The sequence below is a fragment of the Marmota monax genome, unplaced genomic scaffold (genome assembly GCF_021218885.2).
Source record: "Marmota monax isolate L192 unplaced genomic scaffold, Marmota_monax_Labrador192_F-V1.1 WCK01_AAM20220418_F8-fsc00069, whole genome shotgun sequence".
Classification (NCBI taxonomy): Eukaryota; Metazoa; Chordata; class Mammalia; order Rodentia; family Sciuridae; genus Marmota; species Marmota monax.
In genome coordinates, this window is record NW_026695243.1 from 8,170,825 (window position 1) to 8,196,903 (window position 26,079).

Genomic DNA, 26,079 nt, shown 5'->3' on the forward strand with positions numbered 1-26,079 from the left:
AAAGGAGGGCAGAGTACTGATCACATTTTCTTTTATAGTTCAGAGTCAATTAATAGTATATAAATTTGAAACATCATAATAAAAATCCTCCTCCAACCTCTTAATCAAAATCATTTTTCTAAACTCAAGAGGAATGACTGTTTTTTGAGGTGAAGTAATACTTAGCTTAGATTCAGTTATTCTTTCATCTTCAGTTTCTTTTCCTCTATTAAATTCAAGTAAAAGTACACTTTCTACTTTTGGTTTAATAAAAATAGCCTCTATAGAATGTCCTGTTAGGACTATAAGAATAGCCCTATTCCTAGATATTTTTTAACTTGTCTGGATCTCTCTCTGCACCTGTCTCTCTCTTCTTGTCTTTCTCAATGATTCTTTATACATGTAATATGCTTACTAAATATAACACCAATCATTTCTGGGTGGTATGATTGAATGATTTATTGTATTTTTCTTTGTATTCTTTTGTATGCTTTATAGATAACTTATTAACAATAAGCATGTATCTGTCTTTTTCAGTCTACTTTTACAGTGTTTACCCATGTCTCCATCTAGGTCTAAAGGCAAATCATTTAACGTCCATGAGCCTCAGATTCCTCATCTTCAATCTGGGGATAACTAAATTTACATTAAAGGGCATTTTGAAGATTGTGAAATAATATGCCCTCCCCAGAACCTGAGAGTATTACCTTATATGGCAAAAGGAACTTTTACAGATGTGATAAAAATTAAGAGTCTTGAGATGGGAAGATTGTCCCAGATTATCTGGAGGCCTGATATTATAAAAAATGGTTCTGATAAGAAAGAGGGAGGAGGTGTCACAGAAGATGCTGGATGGTGAAAGCAGAGATTGGGGTGATGTGCTTTGAGGATAGGGCAGTGAGTGGTCCATGAGCCAAGGTATATAGGCAGATAGAAGCTGCTAGAAGCCGAAAAGGCAGAAAACAGATTCTCTTCTCAAAGCCTACAGGAAAAAAAAAAAAACAGAATTGCAGACACCTTGACTTTAGCCCACTGAAATGAATTTCAGACCTCTGACTTTCAGACTGTAAGAGGATAAATCTGTGTTGTTTGAAGCCATTAAGTTTATAGTAATTTGTTATTACAGCAGCAACAGGAAACTAATATTTATATCTGCTTTTCCCTTGGCCCAAGTTGACCTCCTAATCCATCTCTTTTATCCAGCCAACTCCTACTTATTCAACATTTGATTCAAATTTCCCTGACACTTCCTACCTTCCACTGCTTCCCAGAGATGGGATGTGTGTCCCCCATTGCAGCACTTGCCACTCTGTCATAGTTGCTCATGGATAGGTCTCACTCTATCTCATGGTCTGTGCCCAGAAAATGACCCAGCTTAGTAACTGATAAATGAATAGATGAATAAGTGAGGGTTAGGCAAGTAGTAGGAACCTTACAAATATCTATTACTCTCTTTCCTTAGTGTCTTCTTCTTTTCCTCCTCCTCCTCCTCCTTTTTCTTCTTCTTGTCCTTCTTCTTACTCTTCCCCTCTTCTCCTTCTTATTCCTTCTCTTTTTATGGTACTAGGGAGTGAACCCAGTGGTGCTCTACCACTAAGTTACATCCCTGGCCCTTTTTATATTTTTTTACATTGAGACAGGGTCCCACTAAGTTGTGCAGGCTGGCTGCATCCAGCTCCCTTCTCTGTTTCTCTTTTTCTCTCCTACCAGACTGTCTTCCACATACACAGATTCTGCCAGTCCTAGAAAACTGATCAGTGTCATTGGTTCAAAACACATTTGCTAACCCTGTTTTGTGACTCTGAAGGTATGTTTATCTTTGCGCACATTGTGTCATTGAGGCCTGTGGACTTCTTTATGTGTGTTTTTCTGGATACATGGTATTTGTGTACATGTATCTCTGAGTGGATGTATGTTATGTGCATGCCTATGCCCGTCGGTAGGCTTGTTGTTGCCTGTACATATGTATTTGCTTGTATAATGTGTGTCTCTGCAATGTGAGCTGTATATTTGTGTGTCTATCAGTGTATACAAGAAAGGCTACCTTTTGGTTTATGCCCTCAAGGGATTTGACCCCCTGAGGCAAGGGTTGGTGGGCCAGGATAATCTACTGAGATGTCAACTGAGTTTTGTTCCAGACCCAGTTTTCTCTTTCCTATCTCATGCAGAAGGCTGGCCCTTTTTTCTCCCTAGCTCCTAGGGGGAGTATTTCAGGCACAAGGCATCAATGTCAATCTCAGACATCTTCCTGACTCTGGCCTTCGGGGAGTCTAAGCTGTTTTTGTTTGATTTGGTTTGTTAGCAGGGATTGAACTCAGGGGTGTGTAATCATTGAGCCACATCCCCAGACCTTTTCATTCATATATATATATATATATATATATATATATATATATACATTTTTTTTTTTTTTTTTTTTTGATACCAGGTTTTACTAAGTTGCTTAGGGCCTAAGTTGCTGAGGCTGACTTTGCACGATCCTCCTGCCTTGGCCTCCTGAGCTGCTAGGATTACAGGCTTATTGTGCTCAGCAGGCCTAAGCTGCTTCTTCTTCTTCTTCTTCTTCTTCTTTTAAGATTTATTTTTTAGTTGTAGTTGGACACAATACCTTAATTTATTTTTATGTGGTGCTGAGAATTGAACCCAGGGCCTTGCACGTGCTAAGCGAGTGCTCTACCACTGAGCCATAACCCCAGACCCAGGCCTAAGCTTCTTGAAGGAATAATACTATAGAGAGGGGAGAAAAGACAAAGTAATTCAGAGGGTCTTTCTTCAAAACAGAGAGGGAGTCTGTTTATATGGGCAAGGGGACAACCAAATACCCCCTAGAGGTACCCCAGGAGTGAGAGCATCGCAGGCTTAGAACACAGAATCCTGGGCATTGAGCTCCCCAATCTGGGGCATATCAGCAAAGATCACATAAATTGCAGCATAAAATAAGGACCTCTGCATAGTTGGGGAGGATGGGGTGAGGAGGGATCTCAATAATGTCCTTCCTACTACCTCCAGGAGCTAGAACCTGTGAGAAGAGTTATTACTTAGTTTTAGCCACTTCAACCATTTAAAAGTATAAAGTTCTATAGCATTAAATATATTCACCTTATTGGGCAACCATATAGTTTTTATAAAATAGAGAAGCGTTACTGATTTTGCACACCTGAGTACACATGACTCCAGGCCCATCATTATTGGGAAAAACATATCCCAGCAGGAGGTTGACTGGGACTGTGGAGAGGCAAAGTATATCCCTCATACCACCCCTAGAGGGAAAGGCAGGAGGAAAGACAGGAGAGAGAGCCAGGAAGGGTACAGATTCTCTTCTGGTTAGTAATGGGTTGGGTGGGACCTGGCGCTGGAGAGAAGGTGGGGCCAGTCAGGGTTTTGAAAGCCAGGCTGAAATTCTAAAGCTTTCCCTGGGAGTTAAGAGCTGAGGGAACTGGTCACACCTGGGCAGCCTTGTGTTTTGGAAAGACTGCTCTGGGAGCTGTGCAGAAGAAGGTAAGGAGGAACGAGAAGGAGAACCCAAGGTGGCTGAGAATACCGAGCAACCTGAGGAAGGGACTCTTGATGATGTGGAAAGTCCAAGAATGGCTTCTTGCTGTATCCAGGCAGGAGAAAGACTAGGGCTGGTCGGTGAGAACAGTACTTTCAGAGTACATAGTCTTCACATCTTAATGAACATGAGGTGGGAAAGGAAGGGAGAAAAAAAAGAGTCTTGAACAATCCTGCTGACTGGGAGATGGTAGGAAATTGTTTACCGAAACAAATAAAAAATGCTGGGAAAAAAAAATTTCATCACAGGAAATCAGGCTTTGGGAAAGTTTATAATAACCGTGGCTCAGACATTCAATCAATTGCCTATGGTCTCACAGGAGTAAGGGGCAGACAGGTGCAGAGGCAGCCATTTCAAACATGAGGTACAAATGGGACCTCTTGGCAGAGGGCATCTAGTTAGCAGTTAAGACAGTGACACTGGGGTCAGACAAACCTGGGTACCTGTTGACCTTGGAAAAAATTCATTAATCCCTCTAATGCTCATTCCTTAAGTGGAAAATAGGATAACAGTACCAGCCTCCTAGGGTTGTTGTAAGCGTTTAATGAGATGATGCATATAATGAAATTGTCACAGTGTCTGTCATGTTGTAACACTACATAAATATTAGTTTTTAATAACAATAGCAATAGCAACAACAAATCGCAGTGTGGGACTTCGCAGTGAGGTCCGGATTAGTGTTAAAGCAACTGTCAGCACAAAAATGGGCACTGATGCCACAGACACAGAGGAGCTCACTTGAGATTAACGGAGAGGACAGTGGTTACAGAGAGCACAGCCCATTAAAGAAATTATGGAGCAGGCAGAGAGCTGTTGGAGCTGAGGGCAGTGCAGCAAATTTGAATTCTAATTTGGACTCTATCACTTGTTGCTATGGGGCCTTAGGAAAAAAAACCCTTGGTTGCATGGAGCCTCAGTTTCCTCTTCTTCAGTTTCCTGGACCTGTCTTGCCTTCAGGTGAGAATTATCTATGAGGAATGTAAAACTCCAACACAGTCTAGGTGCTTCATAAATAAGAGCTGTCACTTTAGGAGGAGGAATAAATGTTCCCAGAGAAAGCACCTTCATGGAAGACAAGAGAAGACAGAGTTTCAAAAAGGGATCAACAGTTGGGCAGGATTGCACCCATCTGTAATCCCAGTGACTGGGGAAGCTGAGGCAGGAGGATTGAACATTCAAGGCCAGCCTCAGCAACTTAGCAAGATCCTAAGCAACTTATGGAGACCCTGTCTCAAATATAAAATAAAAAGGGCTGGGGATGTGTTACGTGTACCTGGGTTAAATCCCCAGTACAAAAAAAAAAAAAATCAACAATTTAAATGTTGCCAACAAAGACAAGGACTAAGAAATATTTATTGGATATGACAAGAAGGTGAAAGTAACCTTGGTGAGCCAGCTTCAAGGATGGGGAGAGCAGAAGGCGGGGGCAGCAGCTAAGGATGTGGGGAAGTGGAGCTGAGAAAGAAGGTGACAGCTTGGCAGGGATGATGAGAGGGAGTGGGTGGGTGGGGGACAGCGATTGGCATGGTTCTGAGATGGGGAAATCAGAACACATGGCAAGTTTGCCTATCCTTGAGTGTAGCTGCTGTGTGCCCATCCTGCCCCCACCGGCCCAGGATTGGTTCCAGTCTTGTGACTCTTTGTTCTTCACACAAGGGCCTCTCTGTCTAGGTACATCCTCAAGCTCCTAGAGGCTCCCTGAGCCACAAGACAGGTCACCCAATACCGGGACCAGGTACCTCCCCTCTCTCTAGTTTCTACTATGGGGAAAAAAAGGTTGAAATGTTTCACACCTTCTGCCAGGGCTTTAGCTTTGGTCCCTGACCCTGCTTGCCTGTCTGTACAGCCCAGGGCAGAGGGTAAGTAGCAACAAAAACAGCTATCAAGTTTATCTTTTCTCTTGATTCCTTCCCATCAGTATTTGTCCATATAAGAAACATAGGAGTTTTTTGTTGTTGTTGTTTGGGTTTTTTTTTTTTTTTGGTGTGTGGTACTAGAGATTGAACCTAGGGGGCTGGAGTTGTGGCTCAGTGGTAGAGCACTTGCCTAGCATGTGTGAGGCCCTGGGTTCGATTCTCATCACTGCATATAAATAAATGAATAAAATAAAGGTCCATCAACACCTAAAAAAAAGTATATATTAAAAAAAAAAAGAGAGAGAGAGATTGAACCTACGGTCACTTTACCACTGAGCCACATTCCCACACCGAGCCACATTCACAGCCTTTTAAAAACTTATTTTGGGACAAGATCTCAAGTTGCTGAGACTGGCCTTGAACTTGTGACCCTCCTGCCTCAGCCTCCCTAGTAGCTGGGGTTATAGGTGTGTACAACCATGCTCGGCTTCATGTAAGAGATTTTTAAATATTAAAAAAATCTTTCTCTGACTCCACGTCTTTCTGTATCTATTCTCCTTACTCATATTTTTTTTAGTAAGTTCTCTTGTAAGAATCATCTATATTTTATCTACTTCTTACTCATTCTTGAAACCACTAAAATCTGGCTTCCACTATATACTCCATCTCCATTTTTCTACTGCCCACTGGAACTATTTCTCACCAACATAACCAACAACTTCCTTGTTCTTAAGGCTGGTGGTTCCTTCTCTACAGACTACTGGATCTCTCTGGAACATTCTGAATTGTTGACTATTCCTTCCTTCTTGAATCTCTGTCCTTTCTTGACTTTCCTTAAGTCCTGGCCCATCTTGGTTTTCCTTCTATCTCTCTGACAGGTGCTTTGCTATCTACTTTGCAGACTTATCTTTTTACTTGTATCCATAAATGTTAGTATGGTGGGCTCCTTTGTTTTGTATGGATGGCACCCGTCTGGTAGGAGCTGCCTTTCACTTGTGGTAATCTTATGACACTTCTGGCAACAACAGATCACTGGTGCAGGGATTAGCATCCAACCAAAGCCAGGTTGGTGAGGGCAAGTCCCTAGGATCACTGGAACTGGAACTAAGAGGCTAGGCTAGAATTGGAACTGAAGAAGATGGTGATCTGAGTTACAAACGCAAAGATTGAGAATTGTCGAAACTGAGTTTATTATGAAAAAGATTAAAGAAGCATTGGAAGTTTGTCTGGAGAGATAAAAGGAAAGGAGAGAAGAAGGAGGGGGGAGGGTGAAACACAAAGGAACAGAGGGAAGGAGAGACAGATGGGGTTGGGGAGGGAGAGAACAGATGAAGCAAACCAGAAAGGAGCAGAAAGGTAGAGAGTCCCAATGGCATGCAAGTTCTCAGATCCAGTTTTCTCAAGTTCTACCATGTTCTTGGGCACAAAACACTAGTTTTTTGAAAATAAGTGCTTTTGCCTAAGCTAGTTTAAGTTAGGTTTCTCTGACTTGCAGCACCATAGAAATTGGGTACTGAAGTATTCTGAATGACAGATCTTACAATGAGGAACTAAGATGAGTTGTGTAGAGGGTCTCTACTGTTAGGATCTTCTAATACCAGTCTGAGATCTGAAAGTCCTTTTCATGTTGTAGCAAAGCAATTAGTTGAACTACTTCCCGCTGTCCCTTGTCTTAGATTGTGTGCCAACTGGAGCTGGAGCACTTGAAGATACAGAAATAAATAGTCAAGATGACAAGACGAGTAATTCAAAAATGGTAGTCTGCATGAAGTTAGGAGAAAACAGAATATGCATTTAGCTTGGAGAAGAATATCAGTTTCTTCTTGACCTAGGGTTACCAGGAATTAGATAATTATGTGCCTTACTGAACTTCACAAGCTGTTATTTGCTACTCTCTAATGCTAATACCCTGATTAGGAAACTCAGATCATCAATCAGGATGGAGATACACTGGAAGAAGACTTAGAGGATTGGGAAGCCTTCTTATCATCCCTTCCCTGACGCCTCTCATTGTAAAGAGCATTGACTGGGATGAGATGAGACAAGAGCATCATTCGGGGTGGGCACAGTGGCACATGCCTATAATTCCAGCAGCTTGGGAGACTGAGACAGGAAGATTGCAAGTTCAAAGCCAGCCTCAGCAACTTAGTGAGGGCTTAAACAAGTTAGCGAGACTCTGTCTCAAAATAAAACATAAAAAGGTCTGGGGATGTGGTTCAATGGCTAAGTACCCCTAAGTTCAATCCCTGGTCCCCCCCTCCATAAAAAAATAAAAGCATCATTCAGGGTAGGATGAAGAAGAAAGGCTTTCAACCCTAGCACTCCAGCCTCTAATTTCCCATTAAGCCATAAGGCATAATCAGAGGTATTGAAAGAGCTCCCAGACCTAGTACTATGAAAAAGAGAAACTTCGAAAATCTGCTCAGGCCTTAGATCTTCTTGGAGCTTCAGAAAGCATGATTCGACAAAATTTGGGGGTTGATTATGGTAGTAGAAGTCTGTTATACTCATGGACGTCCTTTACCTTTTAAATAGTTTTTCTGTGTAGGAAAACCCCCCTTTAAAAATCTACCTCCTAAGTATAGAAGTCAGAAATAAGATGCCCAGCATTCCTTGCAACTTATTTACAGGCAAGATTCTTCACCTGTGAGACTTCCATGTGGAAATGAACAATATAAGTGAGGTAGAAATCATTCCAAGTTCACCAGTATCTCTGGTTCTTACTCCTTCAGAGCACCAGGAAGATGGTACTTCCTGTGTCCCTTGATATTAGGTATGACCACAAGATTTGTTTTGATCAATGCAATGTGGGCAAAATCCAGTGTAAGCTTTTCTTCACTCCTTTCTCCTGCCACAGCAAACCATGAAACTAATGTCAAGAAGAAAACATCATCATAAGATGGTGGAGCCTCCAACAGCTTGTATCCTTCAGCAACCAAGTGAGCAAAACTAACAACCTACCCCCACCTGCTGAACTACTGAATGAGCTAGAAATAGATCTTTGTTGTTTGAATCCAGTAAGATTTGGGGGGTTGTTTGTTATGACTGTGCTACCTCGTGAATCCTGATTGGTATATAGGTAAGAAGCAGGTTGGACACCAGCTTCAATCTCTGCTGTTGCTGATAGTAACACAAGTGTCCAGCTTTGTGGGTGATAGTGGCAACAGTGATGGTCTTCCAGTGGCTGCAATAATGAGTTCCTACCACAGAGGTGTCATAGAGCTTGTAAAATTGGCAGTCAAATTGAACTCTTAGTACTCAGTATTCAGAATAGCAATGGCTGTGATTTCCTCCTCAGATTGTATAGTGTAGTTTGGGTGTTATTCCTAGAAGCTAGCCTCAAGTCTATTTCCCTAGCCCTCCTAACAATTCTGAGTTAAATAATCTCGTTTAACAAATCCCTTTTCTGCTTCAACTATCCACAGAAGATTCTATTATTTGTGAAAAAGGACCCTGACTGACAAAATAACTATACTTAATAAATCTCAGATTCCATCAATTACAAGAGGCAAGTTATTTTGTGAACTCACAAGAAAAAAAGAGGCTAAAAAACTATTACATGCCATTAGTTGAAAAGCACATTTTTTCAGAGTTATTTAAGCTGAAAAAAAGTCCTTTAGAATCAGTAAAATATGTTATTAGCAAATAAAATCCCCAAAATAAAATTGATAGGCAGCTGATTAGGGTTTTAAGAGAACTGTTATCATGAACCAGGCTGTGGGTTGCATCTACAGCACAAATACACAAACAAAAACCCCACAAAGAATTGTATCATCTAGGGAGAAAAAAAAAAGTCTCAACCCTAATCCTCATCAATGCAGAAATCTATGATTGCTCAATCCCAGAACAAACCCTAAATTACCCGCAAAAGTGTGATGTTAATCAGTACAGTGCCCCCACAAAAAACTCTTCCGCCATGGTCCTCTCAGAACTCTGGATAAGGGATCTCTTCAAGGTGGGCAAAACCTGAGGCAGCCAGATTGACTGATGACACAGCCAAAGATTTGAAGTTAACAGATACATGAGGTTTTCTAGTGCTATCATTTTCATTATTATCCATGATAATGCTTTGGATTAGTGACCAATACACAGTGTTTCCTTTTTACTCCATTTTATTCTCTATTTCTCCCATTTCTAAACATCAGGACTTTTTGTGTGTATGTGTGTGGTGGTAAGGGATTGGTTTAAAGTTATCCTTCAACGACCAAGTGAGCAAAACTAACAACCTACCCCCACCTGCTGAACTATTGAATGAGCAAGAAATATATCTTTGTTGTTTGAATCCAGTAAGATTTGGGGCGTTGTTTGTAATGACTGTGCTACCTCATGAATCCTGATTGATATATAGGTAAGAAGCAGGTTGGGCACCAGCTTCAATCTCTGACAGTTAAAAGGTATTGGGATTATTAGAAGCCATAGTTACAACTCATGAAGACCAAACTGGCAGGCCATTACCCAGATAACCTGTTTTTAAAGAACAATGGTCCTACAATAGAACCTCCTTGAAGCAGTAGCTGGATGTGTCACTGAGTTGCCCCTCATTGGAAACAGGGTGAATTTATTGGCATACATACAGGGGGATGGTTAGATTATGTAGATGTGTTAGTCAGCTTTCCATTACTGTAACAAATACCTGAGATAATTAACTTATAAAGAGAAAAGCTTTGTTTTGGCTCACAGTTTTGGAGCTTTCAGTCCATGATCTGTTGGCCTGGTTGCTTTTGGTCCTGTGATGAGGCAAGCACAATTGGCAGGCAGTGCATGGTAAAGCAAAGCCACTCACTTCAGGGCCAGGATGAGAGAAAGAAGAAGAAACCAGAGTCCACAATTCCTTTCACAGGCATGCCCCAACTCCCTACAGCACCAAGCTGGGGACCAAATCTTTAATATATGAGACGTATGAGAGGACCTTCAATACATGAGAGGACATTCCAGATTTAATCTATAACAACAATAGTTGGGGACATTTTTGGAATCATATATATAGAAAATGATGTGTATGTGTTGGGCAAACAAAGGCTGGACCCTAGTGAACACCTGCCATTTTGCTTATTCATGATCCCTCTTCTCCTGGAATCCACCCCACCCCCACTGTCCACAGGGTTATCATGAGAGCTATGTAAGTCATTTGGTTATCATCCCCTGATTGGTCCAAAGTTAAATATCTAACTAACATGAGCCTATCATAGTACTTTGAGGAATTTGTAAACTACATCCAAAAATAAGCAGCAGTAGCAGATACCACTACCACCAGTCTCCAAAACTGAACTCATCAACACCTCCCCTACCCCCGCCAAGTCCCTTGCTGAAATTCACTGCTTCTTCTTCACAGTAAATGGCATTCCAGTATCTGCAGCCACTAACCAGAGTTATCTAGGACTTTTCCTTCCCTCTTTCCTCCCTTACTCTCTAAGTCTCTTAAGTTCTGCCATCTATAGTTCCCAAATATCTTTAATGTTCTCGTGACCTCTTCACTTCTATTCCCATCATTTCAGCCCCTCATTTTTACTCCTTGCCTTCACCCTCAAAGGCTTTTGACACCCCTTTCCATCCAGCAGCTCAAATCATCTTTCTAATTTCTGGATATGATCACATTACTCTTCTGCTCAAAATTCTTCAGTGGTTTCCCATGGTTTTCAGGATAAAATGTGAACTCCTGCAGCTGGGTCACTAACTTCACTCACATTACACTCAGATGTACAATGATATGTCTCCTCTCTCCCCTGTAACTGATCTGATCTTCCTCACAATGCTCTTACCCTGCTGGGTAACAGGGGAGAAAACTAAAATTAATCCATTCTGGTAAACTCCATAGGGTCCAAAATTTATTTTAGACAGTCTTTAGCTCAGTAGCATTGAATGGCTCAGTATTTCACTATTTTGTTCTTCCCTTTCTCCTCTTCAGGACAGTACCTGAATTTGTTGGGGTCTTATGTGAATTTCATGGCACTGGAGAAAGGGAGCTTTTAGCCACCTGGTTGTTGGGGGTTACATCAGCTGACATTTGCTGAGAAGTGGCTGGTTCGGTATAAATTAATTAGTGAAAAACAACCCCGAGAGGTAGCTACCACTATAACCATTTTATAGACAAGGAAGCTGAGGTTAAGGAACTTGTCCAAGGTCACAAAGTTAGTAAGTGGCAGAACCAGGGATTAACAGCACCTGATTCCAGTAGATACTTGTTTATGAGTTTAGAATTCCAGATATAGCTTCAGGGATGTGATTGCCCACGAAGAATATGTGAGATGAGAAGAGAGCCCAGATCAGAACACTTAAGAATCACCGAGGTAGGAGAGGGAGCTCAATAGTAGAGTATATGCCCCCAGCACCAGCACCAAAAATAATAACCTCTGGCATGTGAGGAACTGGGAGAAGAAGGTCTCCCTAGCTGCTTCGTCCAAGTTATCTTCCCTCTTAAGAGACCTTCTAAGATGGAGAGTCAGGACTTCCACCAGGCCTGAAAGTATTCCAGCCAGGACAAAGCAATTCTTTAGGTACTCCCCTCCCCTCTGTCCTAGATTCCCTCACAGCACAGCAAAGTATAAGCCTGAGACCAACCCTGGCTGGGAACTCAGTAAATGCATCCAAAGAACCTGTGTTGCCAGAGATCTTCACATCACCTCCTAGGACCACCAAATGCAGGGCCAAGTACAAATACTCTATACTGAGGATGCAGGGTCCACACTCGGGCGGGAGTATGGGTAGTATCATAGTGGGCCTCCTAGATCACTGTCCTCCCAGGTGTGGAGACATAGGGCCTTCTGGATGACAGGGTCAGACTTCTCCCCAGTGGTTGGTGGGGCACGTCTCCTCTGGTGTAGGGCATGTAGAGGCCTTGGCCTTTCTCAGATGTTGCTCTTCCAGATGTGGAAGGTGCAAGAAATCCCTGCTAGAAGGTGGACCACGCCCCGACCCTACACCCTCTCCAGGCCAGATCAAGACCAAGCAGCCCATTCAGCCCTCCTGCCGCCTCCCGCCCCTCCCGCCTGCACCAGGGGCGGTCCTGTCCCACCCTAGCGCACGACCAATGGCGCTGGAACTTGGTGAAGCCAGCCAATTGAACGTCGGCAGCGGAGTGGAGATGATTCCGCCCCCGGCGGGCTGCCGACAGCCGGCCACCCAGGAGGCGGGGTCCTTCGCTGTTTTTGCTGCCGGCCGAGCTCGGCCGAGCTTAGCCGACTTCAGCCGGCCGAAACCGAGCCCAGACGAACACAGCCGAGCCCAGCCGAACTCCGCGCAGCTCCCGCTGCCGCCGCCCGAGCGCCGCCGAGCGAGCAAGCTAGCGGCCGGGGCCGCGGAGGAGGCGCCGCCCCAGGGGGAGGAGGTGCCGGCTCGCCGCAGACAGCCCGCGGCAGAGGCCGCCCCGGTCGCGCCGCGGCGGGAGCGGCCGGCGGAGGCTGCGCGGCCAAGGGGGAGGGCCGGGGGAGTGGACGTCGTCCCTGCCAGCCGCCCGCCGCCCCCCGCCCGCAGGCTCCCGAGCCTCAATCTGCGCTGAGCATCCCGCTGCCCCGGACTCTCCCGCGGGCGCGCACCGGGCTCAACTCAGGTAAGGGGGGCTCCCCCGCAGCGGGCACCGGGGCAGAGAACCGAGACTGAGAGGAAGAGACACAGCCCCTAGGAGAGACACAGACACAAAGAGAGACACACGGGAGACGCAGACCACCAAGACAGATCCCACGAAGAAGGGAAAGAGACACGTTCACGAGGACAGAGGGATACAGCCGGGAAGAGAGAGTGGCACACACAGGGACTGATAGAGAGATACTCAGAAACAGATTGGGAGAGAAACGAGACACTCAGACATTCAGAGATGGGGACACACCGATGTGAAGAGAGCTACCCAGAGACAGGCAGCCACACACAATCCCAGATATAGGTATGCAGAGGAGAGACACCTATCTAGCAGGAGAACTGTAGGAAAACCACACACCTGACATAAAGAGACAAGTCCCATGGAGAGGCACACCTAGGTACAAAACCTTGGAGACACAGAACCCACACATGCCTGCCAGGGCCTCCACAAAGTTCCCTCTGTGTGAGCTGGCGCCTCTGCAGGTCTCCTGGGCTGGCCGGCTGCAGTCTTGAGAGGAGGTGCCCTGACCACACTAAAGCTGGTCACAGTCCCCTTCATTCTGGGCCTAGGACTCTTAGTCCCATCCACTGGTGGGATACCTTTGAGGGCTGGAAGCTTGGTGGGAAGGGCCAGTCAGTGTCTACCACCTCTTAGAATGAGGTATGCCTACTCCAGCTTCCCCACTCTGGCTACACTAGCATCCAGGTGCCCAGAGCCAGGCCTGAGGATGGGGGTGTTGGCTCTGTGAGGTCTTTGAGCCTTGTGGGACCCAAGGTTTTCTGCCAGGGAGGTCAGAGATGTGGGAGGGGAGCTCTTGGCCTGGGCCTCTCCCACCTCTCCTTCCTCATCACCCTCTTATTTGCTCTATGCCCCCAGGCTCAGGACTGCAGGTGGGCATCTCCACTGCCCAGGAATCACTGAGGGAGCCTCCTTGGAAAGCGGCCGTATTGGAGTTCCTCCTCGGCATGGGCCTTGCCATTGAGGCAGCTCCGCTGTCTGTACTGATTTGAGGGTACTGCCCGTCATGGGGGCAGCCATCTCCCAGGGGGCCCTCATCGCCATCGTCTGCAACGGCCTCGTAGGCTTCTTGCTGCTGCTGCTTTGGGTCATTCTCTGCTGGGCCTGCCACTCTCGTTCTGCCGACGTTGATTCTCTTTCTGAATCTAGTCCTAATTCCAGCCCTGGCCCCTGTCCTGAGAAGGCACCACCACCCCAGAAGCCTAGCCATGAAGGCAGCTACCTGCTGCAGCCCTGAAGGCCCTTGACCTACCCTGGAGCCTGGGACCTAAGTCTACCCCACTCAGATCCTGGAATCAGGATTCCAGAGTTCAGCCAGCCTGGGGTCCAGAACTTGGAGTTAAGCTTGTTTACAGCTGGACCCAGAAGCCCAGAGTCTAGCCAGCCTGGCTCCAAGAGAGGCTCTGGTGGCCCTAGAGAGACAGGCCTGGGGTGGGGGTTCAGGTGTTGGTGCTAGGGCCAGGGCCATCTGAACTCTGCTCCATCCCAAGGGCCAAGGGCTGGATTTACCCTTTCACTAGGCTCAGCACCTTTGGGCCCTCTAGGTTGGGAAAGCAAATTGGAACCCATGGCAATAATGGGAGGGTGTCCAGGGTGGGCTCCTCCCCTGGTCCTCCCACTGTTTGCTGGATAATAAATGGAACTATGGCTCTACTTTGAGATTCTTCTCTTCCTGGGGGCCCTGTGGTAGCAAAATTAAAGGCATGGGATGAACTTCCAGACAGATTTATTTTTGCACAGTAAGAGGAGGGTCATGGTGGTTAAGGGTCAAATCCTGAAGTAATGTGCTAGGACCTTCAGAAGCAGAATGAGAACGGCAAATACTGAGACCCGATCAGGGGCAGAATCATATATGCTGGGTGCATAGGCACCCTGGTACCCAGCCCAAGGATTGCAAGAAATGGGTCAGGGATTGAGACTAGGCCCTTAGGTTTTCACTTCTCTCACCAGGTTCAGCAGTTTATCCAATTTTGCGATCTCCACAGCTGGACCCTTCTGCACTTCCTGGCCCTTCTTTTCCTGGGGAAAGGGGATACATCCATGTGGGAAGAATGGTGAGAAATGAGTTGTCTCTCTCTGGGTGACTCCTTTGTCCAACCTGCCGCAGCAATGCCCTACTCCTCCTCTGCCCAGTAAATTCTAGATTTCCACTGTCCCCAACTCCCACATGAGCCTTCCCCGACTCAGGTTAAGTGACCCATAGGCCCAGCTGAGGGCCTATAAGAAGGCATTGGTTCTGACTCTGAATCTCAGCTAGAATTCTCTTGAGTTTGAAGCTGGCAGAAATGGGAGAAAGACCAAGGAGATCTTTAACTCCAGGGAGGAGGTTCTGACTGTTGGAACCACACTTTCCACAGGAAAGACAAACCTTTTAAGGATATAATAGTTATGTGTTGGGCTGGGGATGTGGCTTAAGTGGTAGCATGCTTGCCTGGCATGCGCGGGGTGCTGGGTTCGATCCTCGGCACCACATACAAATAAAATAAAGATGTTGTATCCACCGAAAACTAAAAAAATAAATAAAAAATAGGTATGGGTTTAGTAGGGAGAGGGAAGAGGACAAGCCCACAGGTGTCCTCATCTAATGCGCTAAGTCAATACTTTTAGGTCTGGTTGAGGGTAGGGTGTCATTTGGAGCCAGACCTACTGTGTCAGATATACCCAGGGTGGGAGAGAGTTATCAGGAGACCCTGAGGGCAGGTGGCATATCCCATGTGACTCCAGATGTCATTGACTGGGACTGTCCCTCAAAAGAGAAGATCCTGAGCTTATGACTGTTGTCGTCCCCTTCCTGCACCCCCCACAGAGCACATAATGCTTCCAATGGTAAGTTGGGCCCTGAGAAAAAGGGAGTTGGGACATTGGGGTATGTGTTGCTTGAAGACCCCAAGAACTCTTTGGCAGATCATACCAGTTACATTTTCCCTACTTTCCAGACAGTGGGATGTGGGCTATGCTGGGGCAGGCTGGGCAGCTGCCATTTCCTGCCTTCCCTCTGTTCCTGGACCCCTACCCTCTTAGCCACCTGTGCCACTACTCACTGGCACATGTCCCAGCTTTGCCTGCTGAGGCCCAACCTGGATGTGGCCTGGGCTTTAAGGTAGGAGTAGAGTATAGGGCCAGTAGGCCCCTTACTTGGCCCATCCCTGCTGCTGACACCACGCAGAGCTCAAATTTCCTCTTGGTTTGACCCTTGCAGCTGTTCCCAAATCTGTCTCCCCAGCCCCTTACAGCCTGATGCCTTTGCCATTACCCACCTCACCTCTATACTCTTGAGGCAGGCGACAAAGAAATCTCTCTTCCTACTCTCCCTCCCAAATTAAGTTCTTGTTCTCTTCTTGGCCTCACCCCATCCCCTGGGATTTAGGGAACCTGGTTTTTTATTCCAATTCTGTCATTAACACCCTTTATGACTTTGGGCAAGTCCCTTGCTTTTCTGGCCTTCAGTTTACCATCTATACAGTAGTTGAGGTAAGATAGTCCTTGACCTCTGACAGCAATCACAGGAAGCTCCCTGTGCAGAGAAGCCTGAGCTTCTGTGGTAAAGACCTCTTGGGAAGGGTAGAGAGTCTGCATTTCACAGTGGAGGGGCAGTAAGGATGCCCACAGGACTTCCTTTTGTATAAATCTCTTGACTGCTGATAGGATCACAGGAATCTCTAACTCAACCAATACCAGCACCCACTGTCCCCTGCTCAGGTCCTCAGAGATGAGTTTCCAAATACACAGATCCCAGCTCTCACAATCATGACTGATCCTTATTCTGTGGGAAATTGGAACTGTGGGAGATTCTTGCCTCCCCGGATCAGAGCAGGTAGAGCATATCTACCTGTGCGAGATTCTTGCCTCCCCAGATCAGAGCATATCTACCATTCTCATGGTGTCATTGCTGTGCTTCTCCCCCAAAGGGTGACCATCATTCTCCCAGAGGGCTGTCCAGCTCTGCCAGCTTAAACCTTCCCCTCTCTCCTCATTAAATTAAGAACAGATTGTGTCTGTTCCACAAATTGTGCTGCCTTCTTCCCTCCTTCCCCCTGCCGAGGCCAACTAGCTGGGCTCAACAAAGAGATTCAGACCACGCCCGACTCCCCCCACCCCCAAAAGCCCACCACAGCCTCTGGGCCACAGCTGCAGGCGCTTAGCAGCCTTCAGAGTATTTATAGCCAAGTCCACCCCCTCCCCCAGCTGGCTACAATTACAGGCCAGGCCACACTCAGCCCTTGCCTCCCTGGCCATGGTGGGGAATAGACCAAGCCAGTGCCAGAGGGATGGTACAGTGGACCCTGTCTGGGTAGAGGCAGAGGGAAGAAGTCCAGTGGCTGAGAGTCTCTGCTTCTGCCTCAAACTGCAGTAAAGGCCTCAGGTTGCAACCAACAGGTACATTAATCAGGGCAACTTGATTCAACCCTAACTCTAGCCCAGAACCTGGAAGAAAGCAAAGAGCCATCTCCACTCTGTACATGAATGGGCAGGACTGGGCTCTGGGTTCTTGGGCTCTGAATTTTTAAGTTGGGTCCTAGGGCTCTGGACTTTAAGGCCTGGGGCAAAAGTCTGGGTTCTTAAGCCTAAATTTGGACTCAGTTTAGACTTTTAGGTCATGGCTCTGGGCCCCATGGCCTATATTTGTGGCTCTTGGGTTCTGGGCAGTGGCTCCTGACCATTAGAGACCCCAGAAAAAGAAACCAGAGCTAAAAAGGAGGACTGCATAGCTGCTGACCTAGTTACCCTCCTCCTGGCTCATTTCCTCCTTCCCTGTTTAGACCCACAGCTTCCAGCTGAGGGACACTGGAGCTGAAGCTCTGTGTAAGCCCAGCTATGAAGCACTGGCTAAACCTCCAGTTCCCTGCCTTGGTGACCTGTCACATCCACAGCATCCCAGTAAAGGATGCCCAGGGATGCCCTCACTCAAGCCCTAGGCTCAAGCCAACGTGTATCTCCACCTGGCCCAATAGGGAGCTCAGATGCAGTAGGTCAAAACCGACCTGTTTCCTCATAACCAATTCTCCTCCCCTGTGCCTCATTCATGCAATGGGACCATCCTTATCCTGGGGTCCTTCAAGCCAGAAACCTAGGGTCACTGGTGGCTACTCTCCTTTGGCTCCTCCCCACTATCCTCATCTCTTGTAGCAGCCCAAACTCCCAGAGCCCCTACCTTTGGCATCTTGCGCAAGTTGGGTGAGAGCTTAAGACAGGTAACATGCCCACGGTCATCGCCAATGATGATGATGGGATAGATGGGGTTGAACTGCACGTGGGTGATCTTGTTCTTCTTTTTGGTCACCACCGGCTGGTTACAGATGGCCTCATACTTGTTGACAGCCAAGTCAAACACATGGGCCTGTGGAGGGGCTGGTGTCAGCACACTCAGGAGTGATAAGGCTCTTGTCCCTCACCTCACAGGAACTAGCCCTGAAATTTCTAGGGAGACTACAGAAGGCTAATGGTTAGCATACTAGAGCTGGAGGCAGTGAGAGAGGGAATTTTATTCTTTATTTATGTTTTTTTTTTGTGGTTGAGGGAGTGAGAATTTTAAAAAAATTAGAAGAAATTTTAAGTCTATACAGAATCAACAATAATAGCAGCTACTGGTCTGGGGCTGTGGCTCAGTGGCAGAGCGCTTGCCTAGCGTGAGGCACTGGGTTCAATCCTTAGCACCACATAAAAGCAAACAAATAAAATAAAGGCATGACATCCATCTATAACTACAAAAAAAATAAAAAGTAAAAAAATAAGAATAGCAGCTACCATTTATCAGACTCGGCACACATGTCGCAAGGCTGCAACATCTAATTGTGCTTCTCACAGCCACGCTATAAGGTGGTTCTGTTATCCATATTTTATAAATGAGGTGTTAGAAGCTCTTAGAGGCTAACTTACTAGTGAGTGGCAGAGCCAGGGTTTATATACCAGTTACAGATGTCAAATGCTCAGATGGTGCTTGACATACAGGTGTCCAATAAATGTTTGATGTTATCTTTGCCACAACCTAAGACCAACCCACTATCAATTCCTGCCTAAACAACTGTGGCAGTCTCCTAACTGGCCCCCTCCTTTAAAATTCTTGCCCTTCTATAATCCATCCTCCATGCAGCAGCCAGACTTCCCTTTAAAAAATTTAAAATCTTTCCAGAGTCTCCTTGGCACTATAAATAAAATCCAGATCCCTTTCTCTAGCCCCCACCTCACTCTCACTGGGCTCTCCCTGCTTTACTCACTACACACCAGCCTCACTTGCCTCCCTGTCCTTGAAACCCCTCAGCTCATTCCTACCTTAGGGTTTGTGCCAGCATTTGCTTAGGGTGATGGTTTCCCCACCCCATCTTATCATTCAACCCATCTTGTCATTCAGTTGGCTCCTTGTCATTCAGCTCTCTGCCTGAATATCACCTCTTCCAAGAAGCCTTTCCTGATCACTCAAGAAACCATACAATCCTTTTCTTCTCTCTTTTTATTATAACAGCTTTATTGATATATAATTCACATACTATAAAATTCATTCATTTAAAATATGCAATTCTTGGTTTTCAGTATATTCACAGTTATATAACCATCATCACAACTGATTTTTGGAATGTTTTCATCACCCCCCAAAAAACTTTTGTACCTAGGAGCAGTCACTCCCAATTTTCCCTAACTCCCCAATCCTGGGTAACCACAAGTCTACTTTCCATTTCTATAGATTTACCTATTTTGAATATACTAGGCAAATCTATTATGGGCATATCATATAAATGAAAACATAAAATATTTGTCCTTTTGTGTCTGGCTTATTTTACTTAGAGTTTTCAAGGTTCTTCCATGATGTATGTCTGAGTATGTCATTCCTTGGTGTTACGGAAGAATAATTCTTTCACACATACAGTAGATTTTGGTTTATCCATTCATCAGCTGATGAATGCTGGCTTATTTCATTCTTTGGTTATTACAAATAATGTTGTTATAAACATTTGTTAGCACATTACCCTCTAGCCCCCTGATTTTAATTCTCTGCCCTTAACATTATGGAAATTTTTGGTGATGTTGCTTTTTGTCTCTTTCCTTTCACTAGAATGTAAGCTCCATAAGGGCAAGTGCCTGAATCACTAGGTCTAGCCTACAGTTGGGCACCAGAGTTGGCCCTTAGTAAACATCTGCTCAGGATATAGATGATGAACTAACTTTAGGGTGATGCCTTAATCACTATATTCTTTCCGTGGGGGCAGCATTTCTTTTAGTTTATATCAAAATCTGTAAGGAAAAGAGGTTGTGCTCACAAAATGTTTCTGAGCTTTTGCTAATTCTCAATATTGAATAGACCCCTCCCATTTTGCCCCACTGAAGCCTCTTCTTAGCATCAGCTTGCACATTTCCAGAGAGAGGGGACTCTCTACTTATAGACACTATTTCAGTCACAGATCAGTTCTGGCTCATAAATTTTTCTTTAGCTAGAGCTGGCCCCTGCAACCCTCTAGCTCCCTCCCCAGGGAAATCAAGAGAAGAGAATTGGTTGATGGCATCATCTCATCTCCTCTGATAAACAGCCCCATTCCCTCCTTGAGGTCTCCTATGATGAATGAGTCTTTTTTTTTGGCTGGACCTTGGATGCCTTGGCCCTTGAGAATGCACAGTCCTTATGTCCCACTTTCCCCTACTGACCTGGGCATGGAGTGGGCTCTCCAGGAGGGAGACCCTGATATACTTCACCTGATCTTTAGTAGGGGCTCAGCAGAGTCAGGAAGGGGCCACTCACCTTTCCATCTGTAGTGACTGCTGCAAACACAGTGGAAGAGTATGGTGACCAGGCCACATCACCCACAGCTGAGTTCAGGTCATAGATGAACATGGGGGTCCTGCAGTAGTGGAGGGGTGAACTCCATGACACAGGGCTTATAATGCCAGAGCCCAGGGGAGGGGCCCAAGACAGGGCAGGTCCAGGGGCAGGCCCCTCACTTGATGGTGTGGTCCCAGATCTTCACTGTCCAGTCAGAGCTGCAGGACATGAAGACCTTGGCATGGTATGGGTTCCAGGTCACAGCATCCACTGCCATATTGTGGGCATCATAGGTGTCGAGGAATTGGCTGGAATAGGATTTAGAGCACTGGTGGGAAGTAAGGAGAGATCAGGAGTCAACACTGAGATAAAAGCCAGCAGCCACAGCCTCCTTAGGGGCCATGGAGGACCAGAACTGAAGCCTCCTCTTTACTCCACATTGTTGGGGCCAAGCTGCTGCCTACTCTTCCCACCCTCCACACACCCAGAGAGAAAGGAGCACTTAGGGGTTGGGGGTTCAGGAGGACAGGGGAGCCTTCCTGGAGGGTGAAGGAAAGTGCTGTAGTCTGCTTAGCGGCTGACCCCTGGGGACTCTAGGCCATTTAGAAAAGGTCTTCTGTCCCTGTGTCAGGACAAAGCAGGTCTCAGGCTTTGGATTTCTCCAGACCAGGACCTGTGCACAGGACAGATGGAGCCCTGGGTCCACTGCAGCAGACATTACCCTAGTAACAGTGAGAAAATCCCACCGTGTACAGATTAGAGCAGGTGCAAAGCCGGGAGTAGACTCAGGATCCCCAGATTTTCCATTCAGTTTCTTGCCTTAGCCTGCGATCCTCTCTCTCCCCCTCCCTCCAGGAGATAGAGTGACTAACTGGTCTTCCCTTCCCTTCTGCCTCTCTGGGGCTGCCAACGGCAGGGGTGGAGAGGGGGTGGGGACCTCTTTTGCATTCAGACCAGCTCTGGCTGGGCCTCAGGGGCTCCCGGGAGGCTGCCTGTAATTAACATTCTGAGTCTCTGAGCCTAAGAAAAGCTTGCAGTGGAGCTATTTCTGGACGATGGAGGTTCAGAGGGATGTTCACCTACTAACACTGAGACACTGCAGACACCAACTGTGAGGTTGTGTCCTGCCGGCAGGGATGCACCCGATATTCTGAGATCAATCTGCTTGTTGCCTGGCCTTCAAAGTCCAGTTCAAATTCAGATCTCCTCCAGGAAGTTTGCCCAGAATGTTTCAACTTCCCCAGCCCCCAATCCCACCCCTGCTCCACTCCCAGGAAGAAAGGAAAAGCCCAAAGGGAAAGAAGCTAGGCTGGACTAAAGTTACGCTCTAGATTCTCCATCCCCTTTCTTGCATTTAGTCCTTCTTCCCATCCAAGCTGATCAAGAAATGCATTGTCTTCCCCCAAGAAGCCTTCCAGAACTGATGAGCATCACTAAAATCTGTCAGACAGGATTTGCTGAGTGCTTTAAATTCCCCAGGTGCTCAGGTCCAAGTGGCCCTGAGAGGTGCTGCCATGGGCAGTGATGCCTCACCTTGTAGATTTTCCCTTCCTCTGTGCCCACTAGGAACATGTAGTCGATCTCTTTGTGGAAGTCAAAGGCAGTACCACAGCCTTAAGAGAAGAGGGAACAGCCTTAGTTCAATCCTGAGAAGGAGCTCCCCAGCACCGCCCCTGCTCAGCAAAAGGGCTCTGTGAGGGACAGATTGAACCTGGGCCCCTGTGAGGGCTGGGACTAGGCCAGGCAAACAGAAACCGGTTCTCTGGCCTGTTTGTCCCAGGCAGTTAGAACTCTGCAAAGGGGCCAGGAATTCTGTAGACAGGAATGGGGGCCTACGTAAACAAGGCAAGGATTGAGTTAAACAGGGTCAGGGTCAGGGTAAACAGGGACCAGGTCTGCAAACAGGGACATGGTCTGTGCAAACAGGGATATAGTCTGCATAAACAGGGTGGGAATTGAGTAAACAGGGACAGAATCTGGGTAAACAGGGCCCTGATCTGCATAAACAGGGATGGATCTGCATAACAGCACCTGATCTGCATAAACAAGAACAGGGTCTTAAAACTCAAAAGGGACCTGTGTAAATAGGAAGGGTCTGCAAATGGCCAAGGGCTAAGCTGACAGCTTCAGGCTTTCCTGTTACCTCTTGTCTGGGCTCAGCACAAATTGGGGAGAGAGTGTTGAGAAGGAGAGGGCCACCCTCACTGACTCTCAGGGGGCCTGAATGGCTAGCCAGGCCTGAAGGGGGTTCCTACCCACTGTGTGTAGCTGCAGCCCCTCAGGAACTTCCGTGGTGCTGCCCTCCACCTTCAGCTTGATGACATCTGTGTGAACCAGCTCACTCTGTATTCACAGAGGGGTTGAGGGAGAGCATACATGTTGGGGTGGATCAGCAGGACCAGGGGGGATATCCTTTGCCATTTGGCTCCCCCAAGTCTCCATCCACCCCTGCAAGACCCTCTCTGAGAAAGAGACAACCTTCACAAGTGTCCAAGACACGATCCTGCCATCAGATGACACAGAAAAGAAGTTAAGGTTGTGGTCCATGTCGTCCTTCTGCCACCTGACCTGAAACATTCAAAACCATGAGCTCGGGGACCCTGCTAGGGTGTGGAGATAGGACTGTGAGCAGGGCTCCTCCAAGCACCCATCTGAGGCTCAGAAGCAAGTTCTGGGAGCCCATTTCCCAGAATCCCATGATTGGTCCTGTGTACCTCCTCCCATCCATCTCTGTCTCTCTGGTATCCCTCAGTCCCTGACCAACCTGGGGCAACAGTGCCAGTCAGGCATTGTTCTAATCTAATATCAGCAGTGGAGGTACATATTCCTCCCTGGGTTGAATTTTAGGACCCTCATTGTGGGAAGAAGCCTATATAGTTTTGGGTTCAACCTCCTTATAGAGACATGACCTGGAAAGGACAGGGCCCAAAAACCAGTTTTCTCACTTATAAAGTGGAAGTCATAATAGCATAGGCTTGTTGTGAGGAATGAGATATGATATGTGAAACACTTAAGTCAGAACATTGTGCATATTAAGTATTCAACAAATGTTGGCTAATGTCTTCATTATTACCATCATCCTAGCAATGTGGGTGCCAAGTTTCTGCAGGGTCTTTCTCCTGCTTGCTTGGGGGTAGGGTGGAGAAGAAGAGGAGTACACCCCCTCCTCTGCCCTCCTCTTAGGCTTGGCCTTTCTCTAGGAAGTGGCTCCTCTGTTCCCACTTTCACGTCATCACTAGCTCCTGCTCCCAGAATCTTGCTCCCAAATCCCAGAATTGAGCCGCATTTCTCCATCTGCAAATCAGGGTTAATTATCCTGCCCCACCCGTCTTCTCAGGGCTGGAAGCAAACATATGGGAAAGTGTTTTGGAGACAGAGCTGTTGTCTTATGAAGATGACACGCTTGAAGCTCAAGTTTCTGTTGCCAGATGTGGAGGCCTAGCCAAGCCAAGTCCCAGGGAGTTGGGGTGGGGCTGGGCGCCCAGAGCTTTCTATCCTCTGGCTCCCTCCAGACCGCCCATGCCGGGACCACTGTCCAGTCTCCTCCCCCTGTCACAATCGGAGGCTCAGTGAGGGAGGCCAAGAACCTAGTGCTGTTGCCTGTAACCGCAGCTGTCACCATGGCTGTTGGGGGGTGGGGAGAAGAGGTTGTCTCTCCCCAGCCACCCCCCAGGCCAGGCGGATCAGAGCTGTGGGAGGGCGGACTGAGTCCTTCCTGGGCTTGTCTGGGCAGAGGGCTCTTTTGAGCTTTCACTGGGGGGTAGAACACAGTAGAACAAGTAAAGGCTCAAGCTCAAATTAGAGCTTACCCTGTACGGAAAATACTTCCCCTCTGTGTAAAGGTGGTCCCTTTAAAGGGGGGAGGGGACAGGGGGTGTCAAAGGCCAGGTTGTAAGAGGCACTAGGGAGCTGCAAAGGGAAGTGTTTAATGAGCAGACACCAGTACTCTTGGAAATTGTATTTCACACCCCACTTAGCAGCCTGATGCCCAATGGGGGGTGGTGTGTGCATTTGCAAGCAACTGTGTGTGTGTGTGTGTGTGTGTGTTTAAGTCACACACGTGCTCCTGGAGTGGAGGTGACAGGATAGGAATAAAGCAGGAGAGGCACAGTGGTAAGTGGGGTTAAGAGAATGAATGAACACCCAGGGACCAGGTGGTAGGGAAGAGCTGGACCGTAATTAACTCCCCCTCTTTCACCTTATCTGATTAAGGCAGACCCCTGCTTGCCCCCAGTCTTTGCTCATACAGCTTTCCTGCTCCCTTTCCCATAATGCACAACACGTGCACATACCCCACATTCCGGTACTGGTTGAGGCTTCACAGTAGGGCCTTGGCAAGGCCGGACTACTTAGGCAGGGTCTCTGTAGAAGTGGCCTGTGTCATGGGACAGGAGCTCAGTCTTAAAGACAGTTCTCTCCATGACTCCCCACTGCCAACAGAACAAACTCCTACCCCAGCCTGGCACTTGCAGTCCAAAAAACCTCTCTGGGTTCCTCCAAATACTTTGGATACAGTCCCCATAAGAAGGACTTAGTAGCATGCACAAGGTGCTGGGTTTAATCTCTTGCACTGCAAAAAAGTAAAAAAGAAGGACCTGGATTCTGATATCTTTGATACCTCATTCACCAGCCTGCTGGTTCTCCTTCAAAATCTTTTCTTTTCTTTTTGAGCTGGGGTCTTGATATATTGCTTCCTGGACTCAAGCCATCCTCCCACTTCAGCCTCCCATGTAGCTGAGAACACACATCATTTCACCTGGCTGGCTCCACACTCTTACCTCCAACTGCCTGGAGGAGACCTCCCTTTGGGTATCTATCAGTCTTTTTGTATTAACTTCTGGCCAAATCTGTTCCTCTCTGCCATTTCCTACTTCTGTAAATGCCCTACTGGGCGCCCCAAACATGGGCAGCATCAATTCTTCCCTTTCCTCATATTTATTCAATTCCTTCCTCCTACTGATTTTATTGCCCTAACAGCTCTCCATCCTACCTCCTCATCTGCACTGCTCCTTACCTTTGCTCAGACTTTGAAAGTTCTCATGCACAGCCAGATGATCTTTCAAAGAAACAATCATGACTTACTCCTCAACCCAAACTCTCTGATGATTGGACAGAAATCTTCAAACAAGACTCAGGGGAAATCTTAGGAGCCTTGGGAAACTAGTGCAGGGGACAGAGTGCATAATAACAGTGGACCCTGAAGTAAGCAGGGCCCTGATCTTACCAGAGAAGTTCCAATACCATCTTTTTAATATATTGTGCTTTGTATTAACATTCTCTTTGAAATCACTGACCTACAATGTCCAAGTTTCTTATCTTGATAACTAAGTACCTGAGGACTGGATGCCTA

The 26,079-nt window shown here is 46.8% G+C and overlaps 2 protein-coding genes across 3 annotated transcripts in view; one reads left to right on the forward strand and one right to left on the reverse strand.

Moving 5' to 3' along the window:
- The first annotated feature begins 12,778 nt into the window (after positions 1-12,778).
- On the forward strand, positions 12,779-14,632 carry Enho (energy homeostasis associated). The gene is made up of 2 exons (XM_046457492.2): positions 12,779-12,934; positions 13,838-14,632. The coding sequence occupies exon 2, from the start codon at positions 13,986-13,988 to the stop codon at positions 14,214-14,216; it is 231 nt and encodes a 76-aa protein (XP_046313448.1). The 5' UTR covers positions 12,779-12,934; positions 13,838-13,985; the 3' UTR covers positions 14,217-14,632.
- Positions 14,627-26,079, reverse strand: part of Dnai1 (dynein axonemal intermediate chain 1) — a 62,312-nt gene continuing 50,859 nt past the window's right edge. For both annotated transcript variants that reach the window (XM_058578092.1, XM_046457490.2), the window contains 7 exons: positions 23,208-23,297; positions 22,985-23,072; positions 22,263-22,342; positions 20,909-21,057; positions 20,709-20,808; positions 18,132-18,317; positions 14,627-14,998 (listed from right to left, as the gene is read on the reverse strand). In XM_058578092.1, the coding sequence (XP_058434075.1) occupies positions 14,906-14,998; positions 18,132-18,317; positions 20,709-20,808; positions 20,909-21,057; positions 22,263-22,342; positions 22,985-23,072; positions 23,208-23,297 (786 nt within the window). In that variant the 3' untranslated portion in view covers positions 14,627-14,905. The remainder of the gene's footprint in view (positions 14,999-18,131; positions 18,318-20,708; positions 20,809-20,908; positions 21,058-22,262; positions 22,343-22,984; positions 23,073-23,207; positions 23,298-26,079) is intronic.

What these genes read in the sequence shown, in the direction of transcription:
- Enho (XM_046457492.2), top strand. Translation starts at nt 13,986, where the DNA reads ATGGGGGCAGCCATCTCCCAGGGGGCCCTCATCGCCATCGTCTGCAAC.